Source organism: Lissotriton vulgaris, chromosome 6 (assembly GCF_964263255.1).
Source record: "Lissotriton vulgaris chromosome 6, aLisVul1.2, whole genome shotgun sequence".
NCBI lineage: Eukaryota > Metazoa > Chordata > Amphibia > Caudata > Salamandridae > Lissotriton > Lissotriton vulgaris.
The window spans coordinates 1,504,216,310-1,504,240,956 of NC_141694.1; the positions used below are offsets into that span (position 1 = coordinate 1,504,216,310).

Sequence of the window (24,647 nt, forward strand, 5' to 3'; positions counted from 1 at the left end):
CAGGGCAATGCATTGGGATCTTAAAGACCTTAAAATAAATTCCTGTGTTTTTGCCTGAAGCTGCCAGAAAGACAGTGGTCCATGTCAAGACTGGATTACTGCAATGTCTCGTATCTCGGGGTGCCACAGGCACGATTAGGAAGTCTACAGCTGATGCAGAATATGGCGGCTCGGCTGCTATTAAATCTGCCTAGACGTTCGCCATCAGCCCCAGCTCTAGCAATGTTGCACTTAACTTCTGTTAAGGCACTGGGTGTCTTGGAGAGCCATGTACTATTACTTTAAGATTCTTAACCATAAAGACCCTAAATATATTCAATCTTTGATCTCTCTCTGCCTTCCTAAAATAAATCTGAGATCAGGTGATGCCTCTCTTGTATGGCTCCCCAGAATTAAGAGATCTCGTATTAGAGGGCATTCCTTCAACTGTTTGACTGCCAAGATGTGGAACTCCTTTCTCCTCGGGCTCAGGCAAGAAAAATCTGAACGTCTTCCATAAGAATGTAAAAACATGGCTTTTCAGATTAATTTAGATTAAGATTCTCAAAGTCGCACTCTGGTTTATAGGAGTGGGACACATCAGCTGATATAGGTAAGCGCTTTTTTAAACCTCATTATTATTATTATTATTATTAATAAGATAAGATTGTGAATTCTTGCAACCATGCTGCATTGCGTCACTTGTCTTAAATGCCCCAGTTACTTACGGGTAATCTTCATTACTCCGAGTCCTAGTCTTCCTCGCCACAGTAATTACTAATGAGCATTCTGCTCTTACAGAAACTCCAAGCAAAAGTTAACATACTAGTCTCCCTATCCCTCCAATATGGCCCCCAGTGGCAACCACCAATCACCTAAAAGGATACAAGATCCACACCACGACCTGTAAACCAAAGCCGTATACATGAAGCCACAATAAAGGACCGGGAGGTAAGGGAAACTATACTGTGGCGAGGAAGACTAGGACTCGGAGTAATGAAGATTACCGGTAAGTAACCGGGGCATTACCTCCTCGTCCGTCTTCCTCGCCACAGTAATTACTAATGAGCATTTACCAAAGCAATATCAGCTTCATGTATAGGAAACACAGCCCACATGTGGAAGGCATCACAACAAATAACGTCGGTGGCAACAACGGAGAGAGACACCCCTCAAGAAACCACTGTTGAGTACGGAACCAAAGAGGCCAAGGCAACAGAAGCACCAACCTCAAGCTGGCAATGAGAAAAAAACGCAAGAGGTGAAGACCAAGAGGCCGTCCCGCAAAACACCCATGGAAACAACCTGAAAGGCGGTCCAAGAAACAGCAAGAACACCCCCGAATCGGACGAGAGGGAACCACCTATCGAAACCGACACCAAAAAGAGAGCCACCCAAATCCACCAATTGAGAGTGGAAGAGATGGCAATAGTCCCCGAAGGGGCAGCCAAAACGACAAACAATAGGAAACAGAAAAAGCAGCCGGGTGAGGCAAATAACACACCAAGGCACACTACCCAACCAAAAATGTGCAAAGGAGTCAACAGGAAGCACCACCTCCGCCAACCGACCAAGAAAGAGCACAAGGAGACACAAAAGAAGGAGGAGCACCCAAACCGTCACAACTCCAAACACAGCAAGTCCCCCTGCATCAACTGACCAAAGGGAACCCTCTGCAACACACTCAACACCACAGAAGGTCCACCAGGGAAGGGACAACACAAGACAAGGGCGTACAAGTGCCAGAGATGCGAAAAGATGAGTCTTCAAAGGCCCCACAGACACAAAAGGGAGACCAAGAAAAAAAACTCCAAAGGCAGTCCCCCCGAACATGGAGGGAAGAAAAGGCCAAACCCAACCAACATGACTCTCCCCCCCCCCCCCCTTCCCCCCTAAAAAAAAACCAGGACCCGAGCACAAGCCAAACCATAGCGCAGACACCAAATAGCAAAGGGGACCCAATGCATAGTGAAAGACAACCAAGCAGAGGGGCGCCCACACAGCAGGATAAGACCCGCAATCCCAAATGAACAACCATTCAGGAACAGGGAAGACAGCACAAGAGCCAACCCAGAAGGAGCACAGACCGGAACAACGGAAGAGGAACCAGAGGGCCCATGAAATGGATACAAAAGGAACGGCAACGTCCAACCTGGACGTAATGCCACCACCAACAACAGAGGAAACCACAGGGGGCGAAGCCAACCCGGGACCACCAGAGGCACCAATGCCCCATCACACCTAAGCCCCAGCACAATCGCCAGTGCATGAACACCAAACCAACAGCGTCCAAAGTGAGCCCCAATGTAAATCAGATCCAGAGAAGGAACCAGGAATCAAGAGAATCAGTGACCCACAAGGACTAGGCAACTCTCACAGACATGGAGCATTGCCCCCAGAGAAGCAGACTCAACCAAACAACCATGTAAGGAAGAGCACAAACCCCCTCCCATGGAAAAGCCCAACCAGAGGTGCCAGAACCGCAACAAAGACACAAGGGGAGGAGCACAGGCCAAAGGGCAAATTCAAACGCGAGGAGGTCAAAAGGACCGGGACATGGAGCAAAACATCAACCCAACCAAGGCAGATCCACCACCGGACACAGGCTCCGTGAGATACCCCACCCGGAAGAGAACAAAGAATACACCCAGCCCCTGCTGACCCACAGGCATCGGAACAAAGCGGCATATTCCACAAGGCAGCGTAAGCCCCCCAACAGTGCCACCAAACATAGAGTGACTCGGGTGCAAGGGGTGATCGGAAACCGTCTGGGGGAGACAGTAGGAAAAACAAGGGGAAAAAAAACTGTCAACACCAACAGGAGAGCCCAGTGGACCGACACAGTCCGCATCAAGCCGACCACAAGAGAGACAGCCTACCACCCACAGGTACCACACCTGGAGCAACTCGAGGCAGCAGTAGAGGAGGAAGAGGTGGCAGGGAACGGGGACCAGTCAGAGGAAGAAGTACCCCGGCCACGCCCAAGACCACAAAAAGGTCTTGGAACCCGCCCACGACGAGCCGGAGCAAGTGCAGAATTACTCATCCGAACCACCAAGTGAGCACCAAAAGGCGAACACCAGAAAGAGAAATGCACAGAATCAAAACTCCCAGCACAGCAACGGCCCCCAAGACCCGAACCACAACAGGCGTTAGCCCACAGCACCTGGTACCACCAGGAGGCCGCCCGACCAGGCACTAACCCGGCACGACCGGTATCTTCCGAGAGCAAACGAGATCAGATGTGGAACAGGTCAGAATGGGCATAGGCCCAAGGAGTCGAAGGAAACAAAAGAAAGAAACCGCCCCCATCATCTCACCAGGGCGAGAGTGGGAAAACTACCACGCCCAGGGAACATACCATCAACAACTCCATTCCATTCAGCCTCCAACACCCTTAAAACAGATGAGTAGAGAGGCAACAACACTGGCTCTGTACGTCGAAATTGCGCAAAGAAAGAGAGACCACCACAGCCACTATGGACTCGGGGAAGCAACAGTGTGCAGAAGAATATCTCTAAAGTCTGACCCCCCCACAAAACGACCCAAAAGAACCACATCCTCGCCCTTACAAGTCAAGGGAGAAACCAGTGTCACATCCGGCCGCAGTAGAGGGAGGAACCTAGGCCACATCATTCAAAACGGCAGTCACCACAGAAAGAAACAGTAGCCAGAGCAAGGCAAGTGAAGGGGCGGCATCCAGAGACCTAGAAGATCCATGAGCGGCAGCAGAATACAACGCAGCACCAGCCACCATTAAAGCACACACAAAAATGACATGCAAAACACCCATGGTAAGCAAGAGCGCTGAAAAAGCGCTAAATAGCCAAGGAAACCGGGAAAAACAAATAAATAAATGCCGGAGGCCGGCCATCGGCACGCCCATAGCAATGACGGCACATCCTTTAAAGAAGGTACAGACGGGCATGGACAAAGGAGAATGCACAAAAGTGCCCAATAAGGAGGTGGAGGGGGGGAACACTGTGAAACACACTTGTAGATAACAACAACCCCCCCTTCATGGAACGGGGCACAAGAGTCGCTAAAGCAGGACCGCCGCCCCCAACTTACCTGAACAAACAGGAACATGAACAGCACTCGGAGTAGTGCAGAAACAAAAAAACAGGTTGTGGTGTGGATCTTGTATCCTTTTATGTGATTGGTGGTTGCCACTGGGGGCCATATTGGAGGGATAGGGAGACTAGTATGTTAACTTTTGCTTGGAGTTTCTGTAGGAGCAGAATGCTCATTAGTAATTACTGTGGCGAGGAAGACGGACAAGGAGGTAATGTGCCTATATTCAGCATCAAGTTCAACTTGCTCTGGAAGTACTTTGACTTGCAACATGTATTTGTGCTTATTTTTGTGGTAGTGTATGCTATCCTAGGTGATGACAGATCCCCTAAATCAGTTTCAACCACATGGATAAATTAGACAGTGCAACTTAACTATGGTGGAATGTGACAATTCAACACTTTAAAGAGTTGCAGTCAGGGTCCGTTAGAGAACAGTATAGCCGGAAGGAGGGTGTTGACTTGGTAGATTGTAGATCTGGTTGTACACTTAAAAAATGTATGTAGCACTATTACTACCCATAGTTGCCACCAGTGTATAGTTTGTAAAAGAAAGTGTGCCAGTGCCGGAAGATTTGCTCCGAAGTCCCCAGCTGGTCCAATTAAACGGTGGCATGCTGAAGCCCCAGGCTGGTAGTCTTGAATCCACTCCATGCCCATTTACCTCACTCCTGCAAGTTCCTTCTTTCTCCCTTAGTGACAATTTTTTTTCTTCCTCTAGCTTTCCGATTTGTATGTTTTTCTCTTTCTTGCTTTCAGTAAATATCTGATGCAGACAAATAAGTGCCAGTTCACAAAAATAAGTGCTGGTCCCCACACTTATAGCTCACACAGAGTTGAATTGTCTCTAGGCACTTGAGTGTTAGCTCCATGAGGGTGCTGTAGGATGTAGTTGATAGAGGTAGCACGCGTACACTTATCCCCAATACCCCATGCATGCTGCAGTAGGATAAAAAATTGTGTCGCTGAACAACAAGAAAAGTCCATATTCTGCACATATGTTTGCTGAAAAGTACTTGGATGACTCTAAGACTGGGATGGACCTGTATCTCCAGCTATATTGTGCTTAATTTCTTTAAAAAAAAAAAAAATATATATATATATATATATATATTCTTTTTATTGTGGTGTTTAGTCAAAAAACAAAAGATACAGTCACATCTGCGTACATGCAGGCAAAAGATGAAAAGCAATAATCAGGTCAGGTCGTAATACACAGCCTTACGGTCCACAACCCTGAGGTCGGACGGCTTCTCAGTATAGCAAGACCATAGTGAAAGGAAATCAATACCTGCGTTGGACACAGATAGGGTAATCGCACCACTGATTTTGTTTTAAACAGAAACAATACTCAAACAGATAAATCCAGCAGAGAGAGTCATAATAGCATGTAGCCCAACTCAAGGGTCCAGCTCGAATTGGTGATGCTGCACCGCCCCAGGCCCCTGTTAACAAAAACACGATTAAAGGAGCATCACATGTTTAGTAAAAAGGCACATGTAGATCACAGTGAATGTAAGTCCCATACCCTTTAGCTTACACACCCACCCCTGGATCCCCCACGGGGCATAGTCAGTTCCGCCGTTGGAGAATCACACAGTTCGCCACGGTATGCGTTCCAGTGTCCCCATTTCTTATCCCATACCTTGGGGCAACCCCTTATTTTATACACAGTCTTCTCAGCTATCATGCATTGGTCCATTGCAGCTACCCAGCGCACTACCAGCGGTCCTTCTGGGGAGCCCCATCCCATCGCTATGGAGTGTTTGACCAACAGAAACCTCAGCGCCGCCCACTGCAGCTCCGAAGCATTTAGGTCGTTCGGCCCCCAAATGTTGAGGACACATTCCCTAGGTGATGTGGAGAGCGGTTTGCCCAAGGAGCTGCTCATTTTACGCAGCGCAGCCGTCCAGAACCGTTGTATCACAGGGCAATCCCACAGGATGTGGTAAAAGGTCCCAGGGAGTCCGCAACCTCGGAGGCACAGGGCATCAGGTCGCCGACCAATTTTGGCCAAGGTAAGGGCGGACATGTACGCTCTGTGCAACACTTTTAGTTAGATCAATCTAAATCTGTGACATATAGCCGACTCCCTCTGGGATTTCTTTTGGGTTTTTGATCTTGGCCTCATTGCTTTTTACTTTCTAATGGATTTTGAGTGATACTGAAAATACTAGGAAGATGTTGCAGCATCCTGTATAGTACCTCTTGTGGGACGGAGTTGGGCTCCTCCTCTAATTTGCTATATTGCTCAGCTCCTTCACCCCCTTCCTATTTACCAGAGTCCATGGAGAGCTTGTGAAGTGCTCTAATCAAGGTTTGTTGACTGCTACATTGTGGACATTGAACAGAGTTATGATGCACTGTAAAATAACATGCCTGATAGCACCTCAGAAAAGCAGTTTTGGAGAATAAAAGGTGAAACATGACGTCCATTGTGAAGTTTAGCATTTGTTAGATGGTTCGAAGAAAGGTGGTGAAACTAAGGAGGAAGTGGTTGTAGTAGTAAACTTTGGTGTTGACTAAGGCATTACACTTAAATTTAGCAAAATGGAAGAAGTGTAGGGGGTGTTCTTTGTGGAAACTGAGCAAGGATGAGTGGCTAGAGATCTGTTTATTTCTGTAGTACGAGATTTCAGCACGGATGACAGCATGGTATTCTACATGTTTTAAACATCTGAGTAAAAAAGGTAATACTTTATCATTCAGGTGAAAGGCCTTTCATGTGTGAGACCTGTGGCAAGAGTTTTGCTTCAAAGGAATACTTGAAACATCACGACCGAATACATACAGGATCAAAACCATTTAAATGTGGAATCTGCTTCCGAACATTTGCACAGAGAAATTCTCTTCACCAACATGTGAAAGTTCACACAGGTATGAATGCAAGAAATAATAATGGTTTACAAGCTATTTTGTTGATTAATGTCTATTGAATTGTTTTGGGTATGTTTGGCAGGACTGTTGCAACCATTTTGCTTTTGTTTCTTAGACATTGCTTTATAATGAGACCATGTTCAAATTCCTAACCTTTGTACTTTTACTCCACTTCTACAGATCACAAACACTTGTTTATAGATAATTGCAATTGTTATAAGTATGTACAGAGTCATCCCTGTGCACAAAGAAATTCCTGATTCAATTGTGGTTACACAGCATTAACTATTCCGTGTTTTTCTTTCAGTCTTGGAATAATATGTCCAGACCAGTTCATTATTTATTCTTCGAGCTTTCAATCATTTGTAGACTAGATGAGGAGTTGAAATGAATATATCACCCCGGCCATTGATAGGAAAATAAGCAAGCCTGTAGCATGAGCCTACCCACCAGATAATTTGACTTTTCTCTTTGAACAAAAAGGTGCAGAATCAGAATGTATTATACAGTATAATAGTGCACTTTATATGGCCTGTTAGGGTCTATTAATGTGGGCGAAATGTCCCACCAAATTAGTAATGTGTCTTGCTAGGTCAAAATGCAATTCTAACGAGAAAGTCTGGGCTTAACTCTGTAGCTGTGGCCTAAAGCAGAAATATTTTCCGCAGAGAAATTAGTATTACGCATTTTGGCACCATCAAACAAAAGAGAATATAAATAATATGGCACAAAAGTGATCACAATAAGTTAATGGTTGCTGTTGACCATAACTTAAATATAATTTTGGGCTAACTGCGATGGAGTTGTGGTCAGATAAACCTAGCAGGTGGCACCTGTCATAAGTTTTACCTTGGGACTTAGTAGTTTTCTTGTAAGTCCAACTTCTTTAGCAGGCAGGGTGCTGTAGCCAACAAGAGACCCCTAAAATCCAGTATGCAGAGTCTGGGTCCCACTGAAACATTCAGTGTTTAAAGCTCCAAACCGAGAAAAAGTGGAAAGTGTAGCTGCTGAGGTTGCTTTGCTTCTGGGATGACGTTATTGTTTTGGCCTGTTTTACTTTTAAATTGTTACTTTCTAGCGCTCAAATCCTTCAGCAGGTCAACGCTGAAGACTGTAGATGGAAAAGGCTACATGAGGTCAGATGACCTCACTGCAAGGTCCCGCTCTGAAGCCTTTTTTTTTTCTTGCCAGAAGTCTTGCGGGGGGAGGGGGTGCAAAGACCAACACAATGGCTGAGTCACAACTTTTAAAGATGCTGAGAAACTTCTTTCTGGTTTCTATAAAAACTCTCAAACCGCCTACTAGGTTGCTCCTAGGTTCCAGTCCACTGTTCAGCAGTGTAAGTCGGGCTCAGTCCAATGCAGTTTCACCGGGTTCCCGTTTAAATCCCTGAAGCTCTAGGAGGCCAGCCAGACTGCCCCTTGAGAGCACACTCAAAACCTCGAGTACAGGGAGAAGTAGGATTTTAGCAGACATTATCCAGGCAGTCCAGCAATCCTCTTCTGGTCTCTCCATGTTCTTTTCTGAGTTGCTTGTGGTAGGAAACCATCTTTATAATGCACACTAGCTAGTGATTTTGACAATTGCTATTTCAATCCTAACCAAATTCCAACTGCTAAGCTGGCTCTCTTATGTAGTACTTCCTCTTTCCATACTCCAAATCAATCTCAGAAATCCCTGTTCAGGGTACATCTACAATGCCAGAATCCCTCTGTCAATGTCCAGAGCTCCTAAACTCCTTACTCGGGCTGTCTTATTGAAATGAAGAAACCCTCCTTGTACCACGAAAACCAGCCTTGGCTGGTTGTGCAGTCTCCTTGTACCAGAGAACTTGGAAATAGTGAGCCATCTTTATGTTGTCTTTAAGATTCACAATTCTTGCCCTCTCTCAAATTACAATGTCTTTACCCTAGAAAAGGTATGAGCCAATGGAGACTGTGCTCCATACCCAGTGCAATTGGACCCCATTTTTATTCCCCATTACTCGGCAGAGGCCAAAGAAAGGTAGCTGGCTTTTGACGTGAGAAGTTTGAACATTTCATACACAAAAAAGGTGATGGTAGGAATGCTTATCTTACTACTGGCATTCGCTCTGGTAGCATCCCAACCCATTCTTTTGTTGGACCCGGCTATATGCAAATAAATCTTGACCATGTTACAATTGGAACAGTTCAGCCTGAGCTGCCAGGCCAGGTCCTCCCTGTACCTGTACACAAGCAACCCCAGACCGGTTTTGCACTGATTAGGGCTCATCAGTCAGGTATAGCTTGGTTCCATGGCACACGGAGCACAGGACCCACGTCTGAGAATACCCTTGCCACTTAAGGCGTGCATTTTTCGAAATTGGGTTACTGGTTGAGGGGGGTGAAACCTTACTCAAGCGACAGCCGCAATTTCTGTCAGGGTGAAATCGCAATTAAATCCTAAACTAAACTGTGCTCAGCCCTCTGATAGCTGCCACTAATGTTAGAAATTGGGCTCTCTAGTTGGCAAAGATATACACTTGTCCAAGTAGGGACCACCACTCTAGTCTGGATAAGCTAGATACACACTAAAAGATAACCTGTGTTCACCTTCTGGTAGCTTGGCACAGAGCAGTCAGGCTTATCTAAAGCGGCAAAGTGTAAAGTATTTGTTCAACAAACACACAGTAACACTATGAAAACGCCACAAAAAGACTCCATATAGGGTTAGAAAAAGAGATCATTTTATGAGTAAAGCAGGAACAAACCGAAACAAATCCAACAAGTAGAACTAGAGTTATGAATTTTTAAAGATTAAATCAAATTATAATGCTCAGTCATAAAGCACTGGCAGGGGACATCTGGTCATGCTAGACTTGTGTGAATCCAAAATTCAAGCCGACTGCAATGGAGCACAGGCCGGCTACAGGACTCATGCAGGTCCTGCTGAAAAAGTACCTTGAATGGAGGAAGCGTCAACATCGAAGACCTGAAGCGAGGATCAGCAGAGGCGATGCCTTGTTGTCGATTCCGTTGATGGAGGCAATGCGTTGCTTCTGATCTGCGCAGTCCACAAAATTTCGAAGTTGAACCCCTTTGCAATGAATGCGATGGGTCGTCATCGAGCCGCGCAGTCCGTCGTCGTCAAGTCGGGCAGTCCGTTGCTGCGATGTCATCGAGGAGCAGCTGCTTTGGTGAATCCTTTACATATATTAATGCAAATCCTGGAATCTTGTTAATATATAACCCTAATCTAGATAAAACAACAATAAACCGGTACAGCAAAAACAGGTAAAACGGTTACGTTTTAGGGAAACATGCAACTTCCACCATCTTAACACATTCTCTTCGTAATACAAATTGCTTTACAAATACACGAAGCCACATTAAAACAAATAGCTAGAGATTCCAAGCCAAACGGAAAACTCATAGCCGCTTAAAGATCTCTAATATTGTATGCAATAAAAATAGTATTAAAGCGTGTTTCCTTGGGCTTACTTAAAACTGAGAGAAAAGCATAAAATATATAGGGCCAGATGTAGGTAATTCATATTTAGCGACTCTTAAATACCGAATTTTACCGATTCGGTATTTAAGAGTCGGTAAATATGAAGGGGGAGATGTAGGTATTACAGATTCTGTAAATACCGAATCGTTAAGATTCGGTATTTACCGAATCTGTAAATACCGAATCGGTATTGCCCATTGATTCCTATGGGCCTTAAAGCCCATAGGAATCAATGGGCAATACCGATTCTGTAATTACAGAATCGGTAAGTACCGAATTTTGCAAGGGTGCAGGGGGTGTCACTTTGACACCCTCTGGCACCCCAAAAATAGGCATGTGCGCCATGTGGCACACAGACATGCCCTAAGGGCATGTCTGTCTGTCACATGGCTAGGTGTGCATGCACACATGTGCATGCACACCTGAATTCGGTATTTTAACACCCAATTGGATTGGGTGGTAAAATACCGAATTTGTAGGGCCTTTGGGAATCAGAAGAGTCCCACCTACATCTGGGAATTACCGAATCTGTAAAAATACCGATTTGGTATTTTACAGATTCTGTAAATTTGCCGATTCGGTAAATTTACAGAATCTGTAAAATCTGGCCCCCTACATCTCAAGATGCCAAATACCGGTCGGAAACGGCCGAATTCGGCCGTTTCCGACCGGTATTTGCCACCTACATCGGGCCCAAAGTGCATTGTTTTGAGCATCCATCGCATGGACATGGAGATGTTGTCAGAACCCATAGATTTTTTTTTAATGGAACGCAACAAGATGTTATTTGCTACTCCACCTTAGTCTAGTCCGGTCATAACGTTGATGATTTGTCACCTTGGTGAAATAGAGTTGACATATATGTTACCGCAGTTTGTTTCCTCCCATCGGCGACAGCTCTCTTCCTTTCCCTTGCATCTGACATAATGGCCTTTATTGGCGCTTTTTCCAATCCTAAAATGTAGGTTGGATCCTCAAGTCCTGGAAGGCCTAGTAGCAGTTTAAGAGTGTTATTAATAAAAGGCAGCTAACGAATTTTGAGAGCATGATTCAAAGTAAGACAGTTGTGTATTATTGCCTTTGTCAATTTCGATTCCGGTTTCGCCCATATAGAACGCCACAAAGTGCCATCAAAATGGTTCGGTCCAACTTCTCTATATTATGGGAGATGATGCAGAATGAGGGGTACACAGCAGATGTCTTAAGAAATGATTTTCCTTGACTTGCAGTGAGTTGCTAACCTTGTAACCCATACCCCTCCACCATAAGTTTCAGCGGATACAGCCTTCGCTTTATAGATTGTGACCATTTTTCGATGGGATAGCTGCCCAGGTTACTGGAGAATATGAAAATAGACTCTCTTCATCTGCAGCCTCGCACTGGACATATGGACTGCTCAGGAGGCCTTTGCAAAGAACAGCACAGCCAGGTAGCAAAAGGACTTAACCTTTGCGATCTGAGTCTCTTCAAGGTAAAAAGATCTTACAATCTTGGGGATTTTCCCACAGTGTATTATAAATGTTTTTCTTGAGGTCATAAAATCTGCAAAGGAGTCCATTAGTCTCTGGAGTCCGAACGCGGTCCTTCATATTAGTACAGCGTCATCAGCATTGAGAAGCATAGGAATCGAGCGGCCAGCAGCAATTGGTGGATCAGACTGCAGGGACCTTAGTGTCATCAACCACATTTATAAATAAACAGAATAAAAAGGGAGCCATTACACAACCCTGTTATACACCCCAACTTATTATAAAACAAGCATTTGCAATGCAATAGGTCTCGCATTAGGAAAGTTTGAGCTATTGGTATTGTAAATGACACATTTTTTTATTTATGTTTTGTTTTTGAAAATAGCGAAATTATAGCTTTGTCATTTATAAAGCCAATAGTTTTAACATTCGCAAATATGACACCTATAGCATTTGTAATGCAATATGTGTTGTATGTACGTGACTTGCATGTATTGATATTACAAATAACAATGGCTTTTAATTTTTTTAAAATAATTAATACTTAAATAAAAGTCATAGTAATTTATAATGGCAATAGCTTAAACTTTAGTAAATAACTTTTGTGAAGATTATGTTAAGTGTATTTTATTATGACGAAAATCCAAGAACAGAAGTGAAATATTAACATCTTTTTGTTACATTTGTAATAAAGCTTGAAACATTGAGAGAAAATATTTGAACCAGTTGTCGAATGGTTGCACACATTGATGCTGTGGTGTTGCTGAGTGATGTTGTGATGGCGAACAAGTGATGCAGTGGCGTTCAGTGATGCTGTTGTAGCGCATAGTGCTGTTGTGGTGCCCCTGAGTGATGCTGTGGTGGTGCTGAGTGATGCTGTATGCTATGCTATGTTTTGTTTTGCTATCCTATGTTTTGTTTTGTTATTCTATGCTTTGTTTTGCTATCCTATGTTGTGTTTTGTTATGCTATGTTTTGCTATGCTATGCTATGTTTTGCTATGTTTTGCTATGCTATTTTATGCTTTGCTATGTTTTGATATGATATGCTATGTTTTGCTATGATAGGCTATGTTTTGTTTTGTTATGCTATGTTTTGTTTTGTTTGGCTATGCTATGTTTTGTTGTGTTTGGCTACGCTTTATTATGTTTTGTGCTTTGTTTTGTTATGCGATGTTTTGTTATGTTATGCTATGTTTTGTTATGCTATGCTTTGTTGTGTTTTGCTATGTTTTGTTATGCTTGGTTTTGTTATGCTTGGTTTTGTTATGCTTTGTTTTGTTATGCTTTGTTTTGTTATGCTTTGTTTTGTTATGCTTTGTTTTGTTATGCTTTGTTTTGTTATGCTTTGTTTTGTTATGCTTTGTTTTGTTATGCTATGTTTTGCTATCCTATGCTTGTTTTTGTTATGCTATGCTATGCTGTGTTTTGTTATGCTATGCTATGCTGTATTTTGTTATGCTATGCTGTGTTTTGTTATGCTATGCTGGTGAGGGTGGGTGTGTGAGGGGATGTGAGGGTGAAGGGATGTGAGGGTGAAGGGATGTGAGGGTGAGGGGGGTGAGGGGGTGTGAGGGTGAAGGGATGTGAGGGTGTGGGGGTGTGAGGGGTTGTGAGTGTGTGCGAGGGTGTGTGAGGGTGAGGGGTATGGGTGTGTGAGGGAGGGTGAGGGGATGTGAGGGTGAGGGTGTGTGAGGGTGAGGGTGGGTGAGGGGGTGTGAGGGTGTGTGAGGGTGAGGGGATGTGAGAGTGAGCAGGTGTGAGGGTGAGGGTGTGTGGGGGTGAGGGTGAGGGGGTGTGAGGGTGTGTGGAGGTAGGGGTGTGAGGGGGTGTGAGGGTGAGGGTGTGTGAGGGGGAGGGGGTGTGAGGGTGAGGGGGGGTGAGAGTGAGGGGGTTTGAGATTGAGGGGGTGTGGGGGTGAGGGTTGTTGTGAGGGGTTGTGGGGGTGAGGGGGGGTGAGGGTGAGGGTGAGTCGCGTACTTGTGCTGGTTTTCTTCTGGGATTAAGCCTCTCTTCATTAATATGCTGCCTGTGAGCCTGCTTTCAGCCTTGCCTAACGGGAGGGGCCTTGCTGTGTCTGAAGGTGACAATGGTAGTTCTTGAACCCTCAGGAACTCTGTGGGTTCCGACGTCAACATAATTCAGCACTCGGACCTTTCACCTCACAGACCCCATGCCAGACGCATGCTTTTTTAAACGACTCCAGCTAGATGCCCGCCTAGTTCAGTGCCTTAATGCAGGACGAGTTCGTCTTATGTTCGAAATAGACCCTCTCTTGTGCAGAATAACCGCTCACGCTTCTTTAACAAGTGGGGGTTGGTGTGATTCCTTCCCGCAATCACGGGCTGTCATTGAAAATTGGGTTACTCCCATACAGACAGACCTCGGCAAAGATAACAAGAACCAGCCACTGAAGTGTCTACATTCTGAAACAGCCCACTTCTCACTTGGTATATAGCTACAGCAGAGAAAGCATCGTTAACAAGCTCTTGGAATTTCTGTGGGGAGGTGGGGGGGAAATGGGAGACAAAGTACGGCCGGCCGTGGGCAGCAACAGCAGGGGTGACTAATTAGGGGGAGGAGAAATGCCTGAGCAAACGGCAAGCTCGTGCACGGGCACATAAAAACAATGGCCTTGGGTAGTTTAGCTGAGACCAAACGAAAGGATGTACGCAACGCCTTCTCCTAAATGCCCCTGACCGTACATATCACACTCAAAGGGCAGCAAAGCGAAATCAGAACACACGTATTGAAACTGCTCTGGAGTTTCGCCACCACAACAACATCAGCAAAAACAAGCGCAGGGTAGTCACAAGACATTGTGTTAAAAGCAGTAAAAAAAACATTCAATAACTTAATGAGCATTCGAAATCACCGCCGCAGCCCTGCTCCGTGTAAACCGGAAGTCAGGCACTTTTGGCCGAGACGGGGGCGGGGCCTGCAATCCAGCAGGAAGTTCCGCCCGCCGCCGCCGAGGAAGCAGTGAAGCCGGCCGACTCCGACCAGCGCTGCAGAGGAGACACGAAACACGCCGAAAGAGCCCGGTGAGTGGGAGGGGAGGGGAGGGGAGGGCCAGGGTTAATGTGAAGGCCTGTGTGTATGCGTGTGTGCGTGCGTGTGTGTGTGTGTGTGCATGTGTGTGCGCATGCGTGACTGTGTGTGATTGAGAGAATGCGAGGCAGTGGATAGTGTGCCTGCGTGTGCATGCGCGCGCCTGTGTGTGTGTGCGTGCATGCAGAGGGGTGGGGGCTGCCTGTGTCTGTGTGTGAGCGAGGGCTTGCGCCTGTGTGTGTGCGTGCGTGCATGCAGAGGGGTGGGGGCTGCCTGTGTCTGTGTGAGAGCCAGGGCTTGCACCGCGCATGCGCAGGTATCAGACTTGCGCTCCCGCGAGGAAAAACGCTCGTAACAGATTGGTGTCCTCATTCCCAACTCATTCCCCATACGGGCTACAAAAGGTCTGAAGCAGACACTCTCAATGCTCACGCATTGAGAGTAAGGTCTGCTCGACCTAAAAAGGAAGACATCAATTCGCCATTCGGGCCAAACCGATCTTTTGCTGAAAGATTCTCGTATAACTGTGCAAGGAGACTAACAATCTACAAAGGGGCCCTATAGGAGAGCAATGTGTGCCATAATATTGTGTGGTCTTCTGTAGTGTAGTTCCTATATTCCCAATAGGCTCTGCGCATTGGAATAATATATCCTATAGATTTGACTTAGGTCGACTAGGTCTCTATCGAATATATTAGACTTAATTGTGAGTGCCAGCTAGCTCAGAGGTCACTAGAAACTTTCTCGAATAAACAAGAAGGGATTAGTTTCTGACAACCCCATAAACAGGACAACCTTGTTTCCCCAAGAATCAACGTATCTTCAGAGTTGTGGAAACAATAGATAGATATTTTACTCAGTCAATCGTGCATGCTTCGTTTCATCAGAGGTTCAGAGAAAATAGAGAGACGGGCGTTTTCAATAAAAGGATTTATTGAACAGTTTCCTTAATACAGGCTGCAAAGTATAATGCAGTCCAAATACAGGCATGGCTACTTCCACCCGTTCCAATAAGCGCGAAGAGTATTATCAAATAATACTGTAAAAGCATTATATGGTTTCTAAACCATAGATAAATACATACATATATAACAACGGATAAAAGTACTCAACTGGTGCTTCTAAAATACGCCTACCCCAATGTAAATAACTAAGTCTAGTACGAGGGAAGAATAAGTGTGGTGTATCATAGGTTTTAGTTTTCTTTGCCAAGCATCTATCCAAGATTTCTCTTAGGGTCTAATCAGCTCTGTACCTTGGTTTTAGAATAAAGGAGGTCTGGTGTATCTGTCTCGTGACTTGATTTTCCAACACCCCGCGAGGGGAGCTTGGAAACACTAGAGCTGTATTCTCTCAGAGAGAAATGCAACCTCTTGATCAGTGCGTCCGCTGGAAGGTCGGCTTCCTTCGGCACTTGCTGTAGTGAGCTACATCAGGCAAGTAGATAGTCGAGCTGCTCCGAACCACTGTGCCTCTGCTATGGCAAGTGTAGGCATAATTTATACCTTGAAGGTGCCTAGTTTGACGTAAAGTTGGGTAGAATAACGTCATCAAAGAACCCCCAAGGGAATGGTAGTTCTTTGAAAACTCCATGAGTTCTTGGACAAATCAATATTCAAGCAAAGGGATGTCCCTGACTGCTGAAGCTGATTTTTCCAAGAAATCGTTGTGGCTTTTTGGAACGGGTGGAAGTAGCCATGCCTGTATTTGGACTGCATGGGCTATGTCTAAATAAGGTTATATGCCTATATAAGGGCAATGTGAATTGTACATATATAAGGGCATGAATGGGTAAATTTTGCTCGGATCTTAAAACGCCATACAACACTACTAAGTCAAAAGCTCTAGTGAGGTCTGCAAAGCACAAGTGGAGCGATCCTGTCTTGACTGTTGTGTACTTCTCAATCAGGAGTTCTAGGTTTAAACATTGCTCCACAGTCCCAAGTCCCTTCCTGAATCTGTACTGGGCCTTAGCCACAGGGGTGTGGAATTTAATACAATATCTACTTGTCAGTGGGGCAAGTTGCTTCATAAATCTACTTGTCCTGTAACAAAATCTTTTTGGTCCTTTTGTGCCATTTAACGCGTCCATCAATCATATCATTTGTAAAGCGCACTACTCAATTGTGAGGGTCTCAAGGCGCTGGGATGGGAAATGCTGCTACTGCTCGAAAAGCCAGGTCTTGAGGAGTTTTCTGAAGGTCAGCCGGTCTTGGCTGACCTTGGCATCAATCTCATTATATAAGAGATCAGATATAGCCTCTCTAATTATGCCAGAGCTCATACCATAAGGAGGTTTGAATACTAGCAATTTCCTTGTTTTGCCATGTGTCCGCAGATCTACATACTAGGGCTGAAGGTAATGATGAGCAATAGTTATAGGGTGGTTGAAATTGCCTTTTGAGTCTATGCAACCCTACTAGCTTGCATGTTTTAAAGGTTTTCACCAACTCTTCTCTATTCTTTTCCCATACTGAGAATTCCTGACAATGGCAAATTTAAAGAAAATTCCAGGGCTGGAATAAAAGTGGTTGGAGGGAAAGTGAACTTGCAAACACTCAACAGATTTTCTACACATGCATATTTGCTCATGCTTAAATGCTGTTGACACATATTTTCTAGGAGTGCCAATTCTTGGCTTACTTCTGTTACTTCTTGTGAGTTCATGAAAGCTGTAAATCTGGACTTTATTCAAGGGCATAAACCATGAGTGCACTTTTGAAACTTTCTTTAATAATTGGGCCCCTAATTAATTCTGGCACTAAACATGACCTTTTCGGTTTATTAAAATTCTACGGATTTTGTTCAGTGCCAGGAACTACGGTGACAATGTGTGCTTTTTAAGACCACAATTTTTTTTCCGTTTTTGCTAATGTTTCTTATAAAAGTGAGAGCCCGGCAGCTCCCACACCAATAAGGTTTTACAACAATTATGCCAAAACAAGGCACACATTGACAAAACCAAAAGACTGACCACCAATTACAGACCTTCTGGCTTTGCCAGTGCTTGTTTATTTTTATGTTTACCATAATCTTATTGAAACTGGTTACACTGATTTTCCATTATAAATATTTTTGTGAAATGCTATCATCCATCAACACACTTGATGCTGCAAAGAAACGGCACCTACAATTTTACAGTAGTTTAGTAAAATGTTATTTTTCTTATTTACATTTTATTTTGAAAGCAAAGAATCGTTAATCTTGCTTTCAAGCTTTTGCAAATATTTGCATCTAATCAGAGAGAATTCTGGGAGCATTATACATAGCCTCATATTGCTAAACTTTGAAAACATGTGTACACATTTTTGTACTCGACACACTGTCAGTAGTGCAGTCCGAGGTTACAACATTTACTTAGAGCACTCACCCTAATAATAAAGGTTTTGCATTAATGAACCATACATACAAGTTTGAACAGAGGTAACACAGGGACACAAATATTTCCTTAACTGAAGATAATGCCCTTCCCTGATCCATAATGTGTTACTGTAAACTGGCAGCCAAAGGGTTTGTGCTGCAGGGGGCTGGGCCTACTTGTCCCAAGGACAAAATACATATGAAAACTTGTTGCCCTTGACCCCAAACAATATGTCCTGGAGTGTCGGGCTATAGGAATTCCACATTGCTAAGTCAAAATGGAGTTGTCAATTGCCTAGTCCTCTAATCTCTTCAAAAAACCTTTCCCAGGAGTTTTGATGAGGAGTCCATGAGGGGAATGGGACACAGTCAGTGAAATATTCTTTATTCGGTTACTTAAAACCATAAAAGACACAAACAATATTCGAGATGCATAATTTCCTAAAAAATTTACGAAGTGCTCCCAGTGTGTCAGTTTAAATGACACTAAAAACATTGTTAAAAAGCAGATAAATGATTTAAAAGTCCCAATTTATATTCACTACAGTTAGAAGTTGAAAAGCATGGCCCAAACCAGATAACATCAATTTCTCACTAAACCCGAAGCCAGTGCAAATTGTCTTTTTCTGGCCCTGCTAAAAAACTAGCTACATTAAAACATATTAAAGGGCTCAACAGCATTTGAAGGTATATGAGGGCAGGTCTTGCATGTAAAAATGATTTCCCTCTTAACAGAGGATGTGTTTTGTGTTGCCTTAACAAAAAGTAATGATCACAAAACATAACAAAATACATGGTATCTTGCGTTGAGAAATTGTCACAAATACAAGGGCCCAAATTTGCAACTTTATTCAGCCCCTGCAGTTCCGCAAGAAGCCAGTGCAAAAGATTTAACTTAAATCTCATTAAAAGGAAATGGTAAGGAATTGTGACCACTCCTAGGTAAGGCTCTGTAAAGGGGCAAGACTTTAATAACATATACACTCGTACTGAGGGTTTACAGAGCTCACTTGCTTGTCTCTCAGACTGCACAGCGGAGAGGAAATGTTTCATGACCCAGCCTAAATCATTTCTTGTGATCCTTTCTGGGGACCTATATAACTCAGAGCGTCCCAAATATCCCACTACAGATTTGATGTAATTGAGCCACAGGATACTGTTACCCTTCTGCAAGGATAAACAATCTTTTATGATTGTCTGGTTCAGCTCAAGATCAGGATTAAGCCAAATCCTAATCCACTTTAGTAATGGGCAAAGTTCCTAAAGATCTGAGACATCTAGCTCTTTATTAACAAGAAAGGAGGCTGTGGATTGTGGGATTGATAACGGCCATTTAAAGAATTTATTTTCCACTATCTGTAAGTCTGTAGCCTCCTTGTATCTCCTGATATCACTCCCATAATTGCCTAAGCAAATACATTTGGCTTGGTAAACTCCACACGTATATGTTTGGCACCCAGTCTGATAGTAAAATCAAAAACCACCTATACAGCTCTGGTCATTGTAATCCTTTTTGCCCTCCATAGCGGGACCCATGTGCCCCTTTCTTTGAAGAGGACTCACAGATAGGAAAATACTTTTACCCTAGTAATTCCATGCATTCTCCAAAATATTTTGTATAAATTGTTTTTGAGGCCCACAACCATAACATTCGATTTAGTATAATTAGTGCTCAAACCTAGGGTGTTCATAAAGCCTATGAATGAATTAAGAAGGTGCTGGAGCCAGACTGCCGTTCTTGCTAGCAGCGTGGCATTCACCACGTATAAAATTGCTGGGATTAACTGAGTCTCACCCCGAAGAATGTCTCTAGAAGCAGTACATAATATTGAACCCAACTTATTGATATATCATGTAAACAAGAGTGGGGCTAAATGTCAGGCTTGTCTAACACCCCTATGCTCTCCTATAGGTGAGGAGAGCCTCCCAGGCTGATTGTACCTCACGGCTGCCTTAAGATCTAAATGTAACTAACTCATGTAAGAAATTAACGGTGGTTCAGTAAACCTTCATATCAAATAGAAGAAGCAGAGTTTTGATCTATTGACTCTGTCGAAAGCTGATGTTAATCCATAAAGGCAAGATTTATCATGCCCCCTTTGGCTACAATGTATTTCTCGATGATGAATTGTACATTTAGTCATTAATCTAAAGTGCCTTTCTCCTGGCCTGAACCCTTACTGGAGATTTGAAATTGTATTATTTTAATTCAGTCAGGAAGTTAGCACTGGTCAACATTGGTAAAGTACTCAGAGTCTTAAGGCCAACAGAAAGATACAGTAAAAAGAGGAGATGGAATGCAAAACTTTTGGGGTGACCCGTCAGAGAAGGCCATTTTCCAACAGCTTGGCACAGCGGAGTGTTGCGAGATCCTGTGTCTAGGATGCGTCATGCAGCCGAGGCAATACAAGGTGTGGAAATGCACTGGACAGCAACAGTTCTGGGAAGCTGTGATGCGAGGTTCTGCATTTGTCGATGAGGATGTCATCGACGAGTGGCTTGTGATGGGAGGTCCTACATTGCACACTGGCTGGTTCGAAAAAGTTTGCGGGGCTTGCAATACAGAGTCCTGCCTCGTCATCAAGGTTTCTGTTGACGGGTTTGAGATGCAAAGGTATCAATCAGCAGCAGTTCCAATGAGACTGCAGGCTGGGATGTGGAGTCCTGCGTCAGAGATGAGTCATGCAGTGGTCCGGATACAGAGTTTTGTGAGGCTATCCGTCATGCTCCGTTGGGTTCTGCTGGGACCACATCTGGGCTAGCAGAGCATTTTCAGGCTCACTTCCGAGGGTGCAAGACTGGGATACCATCGCTTGGGAGGGTATGAATCACAGCAGATAGCCCAAGTGCTGGGTCCAAGGAGCTTGGAGCCTCCAGTCCCTGTGCTCTGGTCAGGAGGCCAGCCAACTAACCCTTAGAGTCACTTTGGTGGGTCTGGATTCAAGATGTAGGTCCAGTCCTTCGCTCAAGCAGCAGGGCAACAAAGTGCCAGTCTCCTTCTGGCAGAGAAGTACAGCAGTCCTTCTGAGTCTTCCAAAGGTCCAGAGGTGTACTGAAGAGTTGGATCTGAGGGTCCGATAATTATACCTGGTGTCCACTTCGAAGCAGCAGTCGGTTCTGGTACTAAGAGCTATTTTGTCCCTAGCTCCAGCATTATGGAGAATTTTATCTTTGTCATATAGCCTCCAGATCTTATTGTTCACAGGCACAATTTCCCTAGTGCCAGTATTCTAGGTACACCATGTTGTGAGCCATGGGATTAGGAAGAAGAAAGAGGCGAACTGTCCCAACACTTGTCTATAGTCCTCTGTTGCTTAAGGGTGAGAGTAAGGAAGAGGTTGACACCCTCCACTGATACCAGGAGAATGGTAACGTCAGACGTCTCAAATTATTGTTTGAGGCAACTGACATGCAGTAAAGCGTTCCTGGGGGTTTTGCGGTCCACTAAGTAGGTGATATCCTCCCTGCGCACCTCATAGGGCCCAAACCATCTATCTTGGTCTCCACAGGCTCCATCACCCACGCTTTCTGACCACCCAATTGAATTAATTATAGCGCTTTACCTCACTTAAGCATTGTTAATTTATTTGCGCAGTCCCAGTTTGTAGCGCTCGCTGTGTAGCTTTGACTGTAATTTGTATTGCTCGTTTTGTGCATTGGTAGTAGTAACGCTTACATCACAGATTCTTAAATCTCATCAATTACTCTTTGTGCCCCATCCTGTTTCTGGTTTCACTTTTGCTGCCATTTTGTTGTTGTTGTGCCGCTCGAGCCCGTCCTCTCCACCCCGCTCCCGCCTCCCAGCTGATCCTCCCTCGCCCCTCCCCCCTCCACTTATGACAGACGCATTTGCGTGCAGCGTTCACGCGCAGCGGTCGCGCCCCATGCTCGCCAAAGGTAAGCCTGTCTAGGCCCGACCGCGCCCAGCGCCAGACCCCCTGGTCCTCACAAATCCCACCTCTCCCGCATAACGTACGATGCTGCTTCCCTCTCGGCACTCAACCCCGGCCGCCTCCAAGACTGCTACCAAGCCGCCCCTGGACACACCCACGGACCCTTCACCTGCCATTCCTGCAAACTCGACTGCATCAAGACCCACACCAAATCCACAAACTCCAAACAGAGCTCCGACACTAACCACCTGAAGTGCATCCTGCTCAACACCCGCTCGGTCCACAGACACGCCATTGAACTCTGGAACCTTCTCGACACCACATCACCGGACGTCGCCTTCCTTACAGAAACCTGGATGAACGCCTCATCAGCTCCCGACATCGCCATAGCCATCCCGGACGGCTACAACATCATCCGAAAGGACCGCACCATCCAAACAGGAGGAGGCATCGCCATCGTACATAAGAATTCCATCCGCATCACGACCAGCTCAGACGATCAACTCGCAGCCGCAGAACACCTTCACTTCCAGATCCACATCGACCCCAAAACCACACTCAGAGGCACCCTCATCTACAGACCACCAGGACCCCGCACTCAATTCAGCGAAGACATCACTGACTTCATCAGCCCACACGCCCTCTCATCTGAGGACTACATTCTACTGGGAGACCTCAACTTCCACCTGGAAAAGAAAAATGACAGCAACACCACCACCCTCCTGGACAACTTGGCCAATCTCGGACTAATACAACTTGTTGATACCCCCACCCACTACGCCGGGCACACGCTCGACCCAATCTTCACCTCCAGCAAGCACATCTCCTTCAACCACACCACAGCTCTCCATTGGACGGACCACAGCTGCGTTCACTTCAACTACAAAAAGACCACGACCCACAACCTCCCACAACCAATTCCCCGAAGAAACTGGAACAAAATTACCACCGAACAGCTCCTCACTTTGCTTTACAAAAAAACCTCCTGCCAAATCATCGGACCCAAACCAGGCTGCCACCAAGCTCACACAATGGATCACCCACAGCGCCGACGAACTAGCACCCTTGATAAACCATCAAATAAGGCAAAGTAACAAAAAAGCCCCTGGTTCAACGATGACCTTAAGACATCCAAGAAGTTCTGTTGTACCCTCGAGAAAGCCTGGAGGAAAAACCCCAACCAATGACAACCTGTCCACCTTCAAGAACGCCACCCGCAAACACCACCAACTGATCCGATCCACCAAGAAATCAGCATTCAAAGATCGGCTTGACAACAACGCCCACAACAGCAAGGAACTATTCAACATCGTCAAAGAATTTACCAACCCCACCGCCGGCACCAACGACATCACCCCATCCCAAGACCTCTGCGACTCCCTAGCCTGTTTCTTCCACAACAAAATCGCCGACATAAATAACAGCTTTGAAAACCAATCAGGAGACCAGTCCACTCCACCCACCCCTGAACCAAATCCCCCTTCTAACAACCTTTGCGCCTGGAACCCAATCACCACTGAAGACACCATCCGCCTGATGAACACCATCCACTCAGGATCGCCTACCGACCCATGTCCCCACCACATTTTCAACAAAGCAAAGTCCATCATCGCACCCCATCTTCGAGACGTCATCAACTGCTCCTTCAACTCCGCTACCTTCCTGGAAAGCTGGGAACACGCCGAACTCAGCGCCCTTCTGATGAAACCCATAGCAGACTCCACTGAACTTAAGAACTACCGTCCCATCTCGCTCCTCCCATTCCCTGCCAAAGTCATCGAGAAAGCCGTCAACAATCAGCTAGCCGCCTTCCTCGAATCCAACAAATCCCTCGACCCCTCACAGTCCGGCTTCCGAGCCAAACACAGCACCGAAACCGCACTCATCGCAGCAACAGACGAATTTCGAATACTTCTGGACAACGGGGAAACAGTTGCCCTCATCCTACTTGACCTCTCTGCAGCCTTCGACACAGTCTGTCATAGCACCCTCATACAACGCCTCAGCAACGTCGGAATACAAGGAAAAGCATTGGACTGGATCATCTCGTTCCTCGCTGGAAGAACACAGAGAGTTCGCCTCCCCCCTTTTAGATCAGAATCCACCGAAGTCATCTGCGGCGTACCTCAAGGATCATCACTCAGCCCCACCCTCTTCAACGTATACATGAGTCCCCTCGCATCCATCGCGCGCCAACACAACCTCAACATCATCTCCTACGCCGACGACACCCAGCTGATCCTCTCCCTTACCAAAGACCCAAACACCGCCAAAACCAACTTACACGAAGGAATGAAAGATGTTTCCGAGTGGATGAAGGACAGCCGTCTAAAACTGAACTCGGACAAAACGGAAGTCCTAATCTTAGGCTCATCCCCCTCTGCTTGGGACGACTCATGGTGGCCACCGGCCCTGGGAAACGCACCCAAACAAACGGACCACGCACGTAACTTGGGCTTCATCCTGGACTCCTCC

General features: G+C 45.4%; 1 protein-coding gene across 6 annotated transcripts in view; it reads left to right on the forward strand.

Annotated features, from left to right (window-relative positions):
* The window catches only part of GZF1 (GDNF inducible zinc finger protein 1), a 104,489-nt gene that overhangs the window by 17,760 nt on the left and 62,082 nt on the right, over positions 1-24,647 (forward strand). For all 6 annotated transcript variants that reach the window (XM_086927678.1, XM_086927676.1, XM_086927674.1 and 3 more), the window contains exon 4: positions 6,762-6,929. In XM_086927678.1, coding sequence (XP_086783804.1) covers positions 6,762-6,929 — 168 coding nt within the window. The remainder of the gene's footprint in view (positions 1-6,761; positions 6,930-24,647) is intronic.